Raw genomic sequence first — 11,450 nt, forward strand, 5'->3', positions numbered from 1 at the left:
CTCACTGCAGTAGAAGTTAATTTAACTGTACTTTCTGACTGCAGGCCTGAGGTAGAACATAAACCCTCTTGAACCTGACCCCTACCATCCCACATCTAACACACTGTCACTCTTCTCCAGTTTCGGGGTGACTTAGAGGTAAAAACAAGAATAAGAAAGAGTAAGAGAGTTAAGACTGTTCCTACCTTCACTCTGCATAGGCACAACCAAGCAGCAGCAAGCAATGACGCAAGAAACCACTAAACTTCCCCTGTTGACTTCCTGAGTCTCTCCTTTTCTCTCACATTCTCTTTCTGTACATCTCCACCATTATCTCTGCCTCTGTTGACTGGAAAATCTATGAACCTGTAAATCACTCAAACAACCAGTCTATTTAGATATCTAGATATTTACAGCATCTACAGTACCATTCTCATCAATGGGGCTGTAGTGGAGCAGGTTGAGAGCTTCAAGTTCCTTGGTGTCCACATCACCAACAAACTAGAATGGTCCAAACACACCAAAACAGACTTGAAGAATGCATGCCAAAGCCTATTCCCCCTCAGGAAACTAAAAGGATTTTGCATGGGTCCTCAGACCCTCATGGTTCTACAGCTGCAACATCGACAGCATCCTGACTGGTTGCATCACTGCCTGGTACGGCAATTGCTAAGCCTCCAACCGCAAGGCACTACAGAGGGTTATGCGTACGGCTCAGTACATCACTGGGGCTAAGCTGCCTGCCATCCAGGACCTTTACACCAGGCGGTGTCAGAGGAAGGCCCTAAAAATTGTCAAAGACCCCAGCCACCCCAGTCATAAACTGTTCTCTCTACTACCGCATGGCAAGCAGTAATGGAGTGCCAAGTCTAGGTTAAAAAGGCTTCTCAACAGTTTTTACCCCCAAGCCATATGACTCCTGAACAGGACCAAAGAGCTGTCAAAGGACACCAGAAACAAAATTGTAGACCTGCACCAGGCTGGGAAGACTGAATCTGCAATAGGTAAGCAGCTTGGTTTGAATAAATCAACTGTGGGAGCAATTATTAGGAAATGGAAGACATACAAGACCACTGATAATCTCCCTCGATCTGGAGCTCCACGCAAGATCTCAGCCCGTGTGGTCAAAATGATCACAAGAACGGTGAGCAAAAATCCCAGAACCACACGGGGGGACCTAGTGAATGACCTGCAGAGAGCTGGGACCAAAGTAACAAAGCTTACCATCAGTAACACACTATGCCGCCAGGGACTCAAATCCTGCAGTGCCAGACGTGTCCCCCTGCTTAAGCCAGTACATGTCCAGGCCCGTCTGAAGTTTGCTAGAGAGCATTTGGATGATCCAGAAGAAGATTGGGAGAATGTCATATGGTCAGATGAAACCAAAATATAACTTTTTGTTAAAAACTCAACTCGTGTTGAGGACAAAGAATGCTGAGTTGCATCCAAAGAACACCATACCTACTGTGAAGCATGGGGGTGGAAATATCATGCTTTGGGGCTGTTTTTCTGCAAAGGGACCAGGACGACTGACTTACACGACTGTGTAAAGGAAAGAATGAATGGGGCCATGTATCGTGAGATTTTGAGTGAAAACCTCCTTCCATCAGCAAGGGCATTGAAGATGAAATGTGGATGGGTCTTTCAGCATGACAATGATCCCAAACACACCGCCCGGGCAACGAAGGAGTGGCTTCGTAAGAAGCATTTCAAGGTCCTGGAGTGGCCTAGCCAGTCTCCAGATCTCAACCCCATAGAAAATCTTTGGAGGGAGTTGAAAGTCCGTGTTGCCCAGCAACAGCCCCAAAACATCACTGCTCTAGAGGAGATCTGCATGGAGGAATGGGCCAAAATACCAGCAAGTGTGTGAAAACTTACAGAAAATGTTTGACCTCTGTCATTGCCAACAAAGGGTATATAACAAAGTATTGAGAAATGTTTGTTATTGACCAAATACTTATTTTCCACCATAATTTGCAAATAAATTCATAAAAAATCCTAATGTGATTTTCTGGAATTTTTTTTCTCATTTTGTCTGTCATAGTTAAAGTGTACCTATGATGAAAATTACAGGCCTCTTGTTTTAAGTGGGAGAACTTGCACAATTGGTGGCTGATTAAATCCTTTTTTGCCCCACTGTAGTACCTCAATCAGCCCGACTAACCGGTGCCTGCATGTAGCCTCGCTACTGTATATAGCCTTGCTACTGTTATTTTTCACTGTCTTTTTACTGTTGTTTTTATTTTTTTACTTAACTATTGCTCACCTAATACCTTTTTTGCATGTTGGTTAGAGCCTGTAAGTAAGCATTTCACTGTAAGATCTACTACACCTGTTGTGTTCGGTGCACATGACAAATAAACGTTGATTTGATTTTAGATTCAGATGATCCGTTTTATACAGTACCGGTGTAGAGTCAGGTTAGACAACGTACACAGTAAAAAAGTGTTGTTTCTAGATGTCAAATGTAAAACTGTATGAGCATGTATAGCCTGTTATACTGAAACAAATATTTCATTGTCAAGTTTTGAGGTGACATAACTTCACATTTTAAGGCAGCAGAGTAACGTGAAAATAGAACTTGGGAAATCATGTTGAGTTATTAACCTGACCCGATATGACACTGTCCCTTATGGCATGAAGTGACATCCCTGAGACACAAACACGAACTAAACAACACATACTTAATGGCTCCTATAAATGGTTGATTTAAAAGCGCAGATCAAGTCTTTCATTAAATCAAGTTTATTGAATAAAGCATGTTTTTATATGATTTTGTGGTACAAAACACAATGCTACCAGTTGTAAATAGGTTGTCTTACAGTCAGAAAATACACTATCACTATTTATTTATTTTTAATCTGTGTGTTTCTGGATCAATCAATTCATTCTCTGACTGATTACAATTTGCATTCGGTGTCCTGAGGTTTCTTATGATCTATTTTAACGTAATAAATGCAATCATTTAGGAATTTATTATGGAACATTTATACATTTGAAATATCAACGGTCAGAATAACTGTCATGGCCATTCTAGTAGTTCTGGAATTCCGGCGCTCTGTGAGTGTTAAAATGAAAGTGAGGAGCCGTCAACAGTCAAACATGAAAACCATTTCACAAATCAATTAGGAGGAAAAGCGTGTCAAAATGTCTCAAAACACCTTCTGTACCACATTTTCACACAGAAAGTGTTAGACAAGCTATGCCATGTTTTATTTGTTCCATCTCGTCTGAGACAACATTAAACTTGCGTGTGGATCCCCAGGGTATGCAGGTACCACATGTTGAGACACTGGACTCTCTCCTATGTGAGTTCTCTGATGTGACTTCATACTGGAGCGCTGGGTGAAGCATTTCCCACACTGTGTGCACTCGTAGGGCTTCTCCCCGCTGTGGACCACAGCATGTCTGATCAGGTTGCACTGCTTGGTGAAACTCCTGCCACACTGTTCGCAGGTGTACGGTTTCTCTCCGGTGTGACTCCGGAGGTGTTCTTTGAGCTGGCTGAAACGCTGGAAGCTCTTCCCACAGAAGGTGCAGCTGAAACGCCTCTCAGTGGTGCCCCCTGACCTCCACTGAGTCCTCATTCTCTTCACCATGTTAAAACTACTGCGACTCAGGCTGTACCCAGAGAAGGTGGAGGTGGTGGCCATGTTTGACCCTGTCATGCACTCACTCATTCTCACTGTTGCTTCTGAAGCCCTGTGCTGATGCTGCCTTGGCTGTAAAGCTAAACTATTTCCATCATTATTTGAGTTCAGCGTCTCACTGCTCTGTTCTTCTGGCATCTGTTGTTTAGTCTCATCAGCCAATGTCCTGACATGTCTTTTCATGTGTGCTGCTGCACTGAACATGTTAGCATGTGGTTTCCCTCTAGAAGAGTGAACCGATGGCCCTACACCATCTGTCATAGTAGGCAGGGATGGCAGCCCACTGTGAGGTGGAAAAATTGATATATTCTGAGAGTACTCTTCTGTGGAATGAAAGGAGAAATCTGGGTGGCCTTCAGGGTCAGTTTCTCGGCCTGGATCCACAGATGTCCACCGCTGCCCATCAGTCTCATCCATGACAAACTGGTCAGGTCCTGCCAGGGCCGTGGTCTGATCCAGATCCTCCTCCTTCTCATCCTTCACCATCACTAGCTCTTGCGAGTCCTCATCCTCGGCTGGCCGGTGCTGCTCTGTGCTGAACACCTTTGATTTCTCTACAGACGTACACCGTGGTGGGCCTGGTTCCTTTGGACCATCAGAATTGGGGTAATGTTCCACTGAGTCTTCAGGAGATATGTTGGGTTGTGTGATGAAGTCCTCATCAAAGTGCCGTTGCTCAAAGGATGGTGGTTGCCCAGGCTTGGAACCAGACTCTACAAGATTTGGGATAAACATGAAAGAAAAATTCAAAAAGACACTTAACCCTTTACACTTGTGGGATTTGGTTCTATATGAATAGGGCTAAATGCAAATGTTTTTTTTTACAAAGACCTATGAAATGTATAAGCATGGTAGCACTTTAAAGGGAGCAGTTTGGAGATGATGGGGAAATTATTAGACTAACGTTGAGGATACAACAGTTCGCCTGACACAAGACTGAATCCAAACAATTACACTGTTGATTTTATGTGCATTTTACATTTACTGTACTTTTTGCTGCATTTGTTGATATCAAAAATCAGAAAATACTCTGGATACATTCAGTACCATGATAAGAATATTCCTGGAAATGTGGGGTAGGTGCAACATAAGACAGAAGCATGACAAGGGTTTGACTGAGAGGACTAACTGGTGTCTCCAAGTGGCCACACTCCTCTCCAAAGTGTACACAGGTCCTAAGTCATTTCAATACACTTTCATGACTCAAAGAAGTCTTCAACGATAAGGTGCTTTGCGGAACTAGAACAAGCACACTTGTAGCTGTTTTGTTTATAACACAGCCCTGCATCCCCGCCTTCACACAATTAATGTTGTTGTTTACGTAATCCAAAACCTGACCATTTTAAATTACAATCTGGGTCAGCTGGGCATCATTTGAAAGTTTGTTATATTGCCAACATGATCAGCTAAGTTATCAAATACAATCTTACAGTGTTAGTCATTCACAAGGGAATTCAGAGAAACATACCGTAATTTTGGTGCGCATAGAAAGGAGTAATGAGTGCATTCAGGTGCGTGTTCTGTGCCAAATTCTCTTCACAATAGACCCCCAAAAAATAGGCTCATTCTGTTCAGAACAACCCCATGGTATGACGCCATGTCATCTTGTAACTGTACATCAAACATGGTGATCATAAATGATGACACTGTTTATGAAATGGGTTTTATGATTATGAAATGTGAAGTGCACATTTGAACTCACGGGTGTTTGGCTTGCTCGTATCAATGCCATATGTATTATAATCCTCAACGTCTCCTCTTTCAAAATACATTGAGTCCTCTTAATGTACAGCATTTCACTCACTCAGACAACAACAAATGTGCAAAAGTTTGACAATTAGCGGGAGGGATAGGGGCAACAACTTGTCGCGTGCGGTGCTCATGTTCAGAGCGGCTGTCAGTCAAAACACACACAGCACTGTGAAGCGGCGCAGAGCCTGGGATCTGACGTCATTTACAGCATGTACAGCCACTACGTTCCAATTTAGGCACTTATCAGTGCCCAAATCTGCCATTTTCAACCCGTATAGAGGTACGAGAGTAAAGGGCTACCAGTAGCAAACCATGACAGCTTTGGAACGGACTGTGTGTGTATGTGCACTCCATATGGCAGAACATAAAAACGCTCAACACCAATGTAGCAACTTGCAACGTGTGTAACACCACACCCACACAGTCTTCCATAGACAGACAGAGCAGTACCCCTTATGGTCGCACCCACCCTCTCCAGTGATCCTGAGCTCTTCCTGAGGGTCAGTCTTCCACACATCCTCTGCTGTCTCCTCATCTTTGATCAGTATGGGTTCAGTCTCTGCTCTCTGCTCCACATCTGTAGGCTGTAACAGGGGACTGAGGTTATCACTCTGGGACACACCATATTTAACACTTTCATACTCATGAATCACACAAAAACTGTAAATTCTCCTGACATTCCAATAACAGAATTGATCCAAGAGGTCAGGTCTCTGTAGTTGTTAAAGGTGATGCATCACACCTGGGGTTGAGAGTCCTCTTCAACAGCCATCTCTCCGTCTCTCCACTGTGAGCAAATCCTCTGCTTGTTCAAAACAATCTTGACTGGATATAAAGATCTCTCTGCTGCCATGGGGTAATAAAATAAAATTGTATTCAGTTAAATATTAGGGCTATTCACACATTTGGGTTTTGGATAGGCAATCAAATAATCTAGCTCCACCTTGTTACAGCGGTGATATGTGAATGCTTCGATACAGCCTTTACACATTAGCTAATATAAGCACAGCAGCCACATTTTGAACTAAGCTGTTCTTGGCGCCACTTTGTTCTCAATTCGGGAGAATAGTCTATCTTAAAGATGTCCCTGTCCAATTGCAGATGGTTCTCCAAAAAAACAAAAAAAATATTAAATACACATTTTACACTGAATTTCAGCTTCCAGACACATGCAGAAGAAGATCACATATCTTGATACAATATGTATTAACCCTAGATGATTGACATGGGGCTCTGTTGAAGCCACCACAGAGCCATTTTGGTACTCCTCCTCTAGTGTAAAAACATATATTTTGGAAGCTATAGAACAGGCCTATTGCACTGTTTATATCTCAATATTAAATCACTTCTGGGTAACAATTAAGTACCTTACTGTAATTGTTTTCTAATAAAATAAAAAAAATCTTAGCAAAGAGCAATTTATCAAGCAAGAACTTTGCTAGGACTGTCAGAACAGTCTGAGAAGGGAGGAGAAAACTGAAAACTAGCTGATTTTGGCAGAGAGGTTTGGAACTTTCTTATTGGTCTAACTAATTTACTGCCTGGTGATGTCGCCAGTCAGGTCAAAACTCCATCCCACCAAAACAGGCTGAAATTTCAGGCGGTCTTTCGAATGGGTCTTAATGCTGTTTTAGTGTATCATAATTTTCACAATTTCACAACCTCATAGTGTGGAAATATATATAGATCACAGGAAAATCACGTTTTGGACTGCACTGTGTCTTTAATGTCTACATTAGCTTTGACAATTATATTCTATTGCAGACCCCTTAATGCAGGGATCATCAACTAGATTCAGGTGCGGGCCAATTTGTTATTGAGCAGATGGTCGGTGGGGGCCAGATTAAAAAGAAAAAGTTTTTTAATGTTGACCGCAAACTGACCGCAAGAAGCCTAAACAGATATAATATTTGACTAAAACATAATAATTTCAAACCTTGATTACATTTTGGAACATTGTCCCGCACAGGGTGCCTTCTTTCGGATGGGACGTTAAAACAGGTGTCCTGACTCTCTGTGGTCATTCAAAATCCTATGGCGTTTATTGTAAAAGTATGGGTGTTCACTCAGGTGTCATAGCTAAACTCCCAACCTGGCAATATACATACATACATACATACATACATACATACATACATACATACATACATATATATATACACATATACATACATACACACATATATATATATATATACACACACACACAATATATACATATATATACACACATTCATATATATATATATACACACACATATATGTAAATATATACACACACACACATACATATAATATATGTATATATTGTATGTATGTATGCATGTATGCATGTGTGTGTGTGTGTATATATATGTGTGTATATATAACATATATATATACACCCACATATATGTAAATATATACACACATACAATATATGTATATATTGTATGTATGTATGTGTGTATTTATATGTGTGTGTGTGTGTGTGTGTGTGTGTGTGTGTGTGTGTGTGTGTGTGTGTGTGTGTGTGTGTGTGTGTGTGTGTGTGTGTGTGTGTGTGTGTGTGTGTGTGTATATACATATATATATATACATACACACACATACATATATATAGATGTGTATTTGTGTGTGTATATAACATATATACATACATACATACATACATACATACATACATACATACATACATACATACATACATACATACATGTATATATTTGTATATATTTGTATATATATATATATATACACGTATATGTATATGTATATGTATATGTATATATATATATGTGTGTATATAATATATTTGTATATAATGTATTAATGTATTTGACTAAGGTGTATGTAAACTTCCGACTTAGTACTAATGTTACATGTCATTGTGTACTTGAAATGTATAGAAATACTGTTGAATTCCATTCATTCCTATGGAGAACTTCTCGGTTTCCACTATATTCTATATAAGGGGTTACCAAACTTTTTCACTTAAGCTCCCACTTAAGCTCCCCTTCAAGCATTGGGGAACATCCCATACCCCCGCCTGCGTGCCATGTCTATTTCTATGGGCACAAGGAATGTTCACGACACAAATTGTTCACACCCCTCTTGCAGGCAGAAAGAAATCTTTGATGGTTTAAAGCTTATTTCCTGCAATTCTATACATTTTGTCATGGGATGGAGATTTTTTTTGTTGTTGCCATTTTGAAGCTCATTTCATGCAATTCTACACATTTTGTCATGGGGTGCAGAGAAAAATGTTGCCGTTTTCAAGCTAATTTCCTGCTATTCTACACATTTTGATACGTCTTATGTGTATTCATGTTACATTTGTGTTACTCAAACGTTACAACAAAATCAATGGGCTAAAAAACTAGCTAAATAGCGTTAGCTGTCATGGGATAGTTGATCTGAATATTTCTGACAAGTTATTAATAGCTCTCTAAGGTCTGCAATGACTGACATGACAAGAGGGACACTGCTGATGTAATACCCAGTTTCAAAATTGCACCTTGTGCATGCTACTATTACAACTTTCAAGAGTAGGTTAAAAGCCGGGTATAGAATAATGATTTGTATAAACCCTGGATTACTGACACTGGGCGCTGTATTGAAGCCCCCATCAGTCATTTTGGCACTTGGCACAGCCATCTTGGCATTCATCCTCATTTGTAAAAAATATATATATATATTTTGGAAGCTATAGAAATGCATTTATTAATGTCTACATTCGTTTTTGCCACGTTTATTCCATTACAGATACCTTCATGCACACTTAAATTATATTGTGAGCTAAACATACAAATTTAAAAAATTATTGAAATAAAATCCTGAAAGCTTTTGGGGGGAGAGTACTAATGTTACTGCCCCACCACAGGAAAAAAATACATTCCATTCATTCCTATGGAGGACTGCTCCTACTAGGGAATGCCAATATAACCGACCGGTGGCTTCAAAGCCTCTCAATGTCCAATAAATAACATCAGCAATCCAGGGTTTATATAAATCATCATCACTGGAAACTAGTGATGACCGGACTGTCACTAGTTAACACAGTCACAAAGTCATAATTATGGCTCAACCCCGGCCATTTCTACAATTTATTATGTTACGGTCAGATGTTAACCCTAGCCACACTGCTATCATTATGCCTAATCTTAAACTATGACCAGAATGCTACATTTTGAAGCCAATTTTGACTTTGTGGATGTGTTATCTGTGGAAACCTGGGGAATGTCAATATTACGGCGGGTGGCTTCAAAGCCTTTCATTGGCCACTACATGGCATCCGCAATTCTGGATTTAAACACATCTGAGAATATTCAGAAAGATATATTAAAACCACGTTTTGTATCGAGTGAGAAATACCTTTTGCATGTGTGTTTTGGTCGCACTGCAACAGTGCAAAACTGAGAACTACACACATGCTAAATGAATTTCTCACTCGATACAAAACTTGCATTCAATATTTTTCTGAATATTCTGTTTTTTGGAGAACCACCTGCAACTGGATACGGACATTTATATGATACCATTTTCTCCCCGAATCGAGAACAGAGAAACTATCGCCAAAAACAGGTTAGCTGAAAAAATTGCCTACTATGATTTACACTAGCTAATGTGTAACGGATGTAACTTAACGTTATAGAATCATTCACATATCACCGTAGTAAAAGTATATACAAAAATCTACTACCTTTTCTCCTGACTCGTCCTCGCGTCTTCTTCAGCTCGCCCTCCATCATTTGACACTTCCTTTTCAGTCCATCAATATCTCGCTGGCTTTGGGTAATTTCCAAACGTATAACTGCACAGCTATCATCAACTCGTTTGTTTATTTCTGCTACAGCTGCTTTAGCCAATACCTCCATAATAGATACTAACTGCGACTGAAAATTGCAGCTGGCCATCTTGTCCAATCCAAATGACAGATTTGTATTCTCTGTGTGAAGTATATAGTCGAGTATTTCAATGCTAATGTTCAATAAAGAATCCGTAGATGTTAATAAACTGCAACAATTTTTCAAGTGGGAGATGCGTGCGCAAATGCACACGTGACGTAAGTAAATATTACCGTAAATAAGAGTGCAACAGCCCTTCAAAATTAGTACATTTAGGGTAATCATATATATTGAATAAAGAATTCAGGTCGTAAAACGTATTCTCTATTTAGTGAAAATATATGGCTACGTGTAGGGGAGAGTGCAGAGCAATGCAGGTTGGTGTGGTTATCAACGCATAAAAAGCCTACATTTAGGGCTCCCGAGTGGCGCAAGCGGTCTAAGGCACTGCATCTCACGACAAAAAAAAATCAAATTTGCCTTCCCTAGTATGCCATGGGCCCAAATACTGACCTGCCGCAATCATGTGGTGACATTGAGCTAGAAATGGAGGAGTCTAGTGGGGGCAAAGGTGGCTGAATAACTGCAGTGACTGTGGAGGGAGGTTGCTGCACTGCAGTACAATGACACTCACATCCACATTTTGATACATCTTGTGAATCATCTGTAAACAAGTTGTTCTATGAATGATTTATTAACTGTACTGTTATTATGTGTCCTGTTGGTGGTGTGTGGAGACTCCAAGGTGAATATGTGGTTCATGGGTTAACTATTGATTAAATTAGTGTTTAATGAGGGTTTTAGTTGTTGATCTTCAACTAGTCTGACCTGAGGCGGAGGCCAGGTAAGAGTAGTTTTTTGCCAGTGCCAGGATGGGGCCTTGTTGCACCCTAAAACGTCCCAGCAGCAGCATGCTTGCCTCTCCCTCCAGTTTCCTCCACACCCTTAGCCGTTGATCCCTGCCCCGAGATACCTGTAGCTTGGGCTCCTCTGCAGCCAGCCAAATCAGGTGGAGGATGGACACCCGCAGATCCTCGCTAGCCCACGTCCTCTAACCTGCACAATAGGGTTGGGGTGGTTTCATTAGTTCTTAATCACTGATGTTGTGTTCAGTGATGTATTTAATTAATTTAGTTCATTGGCTTACAGAGTTATTGGCAAACTTGTAAAACCATATACCTGATTTAAGACTCAAGGGTTTCAACCCATCACCATGGTAACCCACTGCTGCATAACCCCCAGT

At 40.6% G+C, this 11,450-nt stretch overlaps 1 protein-coding gene across 1 annotated transcript; it reads right to left on the bottom strand.

Annotated features, from left to right (window-relative positions):
• Positions 1–2,708: 2,708 nt before the first annotated feature.
• Positions 2,709–10,436, bottom strand: LOC118395248 (zinc finger and SCAN domain-containing protein 2-like). The gene is made up of 4 exons (XM_052464133.1): positions 10,063–10,436; positions 6,124–6,227; positions 5,851–5,965; positions 2,709–4,342 (listed from the first exon to the last, which is right to left on the bottom strand). The coding sequence occupies exons 1-4, from the start codon at positions 10,274–10,276 to the stop codon at positions 3,192–3,194; spliced, it is 1,584 nt and encodes a 527-aa protein (XP_052320093.1). The 5' UTR covers positions 10,277–10,436; the 3' UTR covers positions 2,709–3,191.
• Positions 10,437–11,450: the final 1,014 nt, after the last annotated feature.

Source organism: Oncorhynchus keta, chromosome 15 (assembly GCF_023373465.1).
Source record: "Oncorhynchus keta strain PuntledgeMale-10-30-2019 chromosome 15, Oket_V2, whole genome shotgun sequence".
Taxonomy (NCBI): domain Eukaryota; kingdom Metazoa; phylum Chordata; class Actinopteri; order Salmoniformes; family Salmonidae; genus Oncorhynchus; species Oncorhynchus keta.

Excerpts from the sequence above, each read along its gene's own strand:
- LOC118395248 (XM_052464133.1), bottom strand. The coding sequence starts at position 10,276 with ATGGCCAGCTGCAATTTTCAGTCGCAGTTAGTATCTATTATGGAGGTA. Across the intron at positions 6,228-10,062 it reads AGGACGAGTCAGGAGAAAAG|CAGAGAGATCTTTATATCCA; the intron begins GTAGTAGATTTT and ends ACCCCATGGCAG. Across the intron at positions 5,966-6,123 it reads AAGAGGACTCTCAACCCCAG|CCTACAGATGTGGAGCAGAG; the intron begins GTGTGATGCATC and ends CCCCTGTTACAG.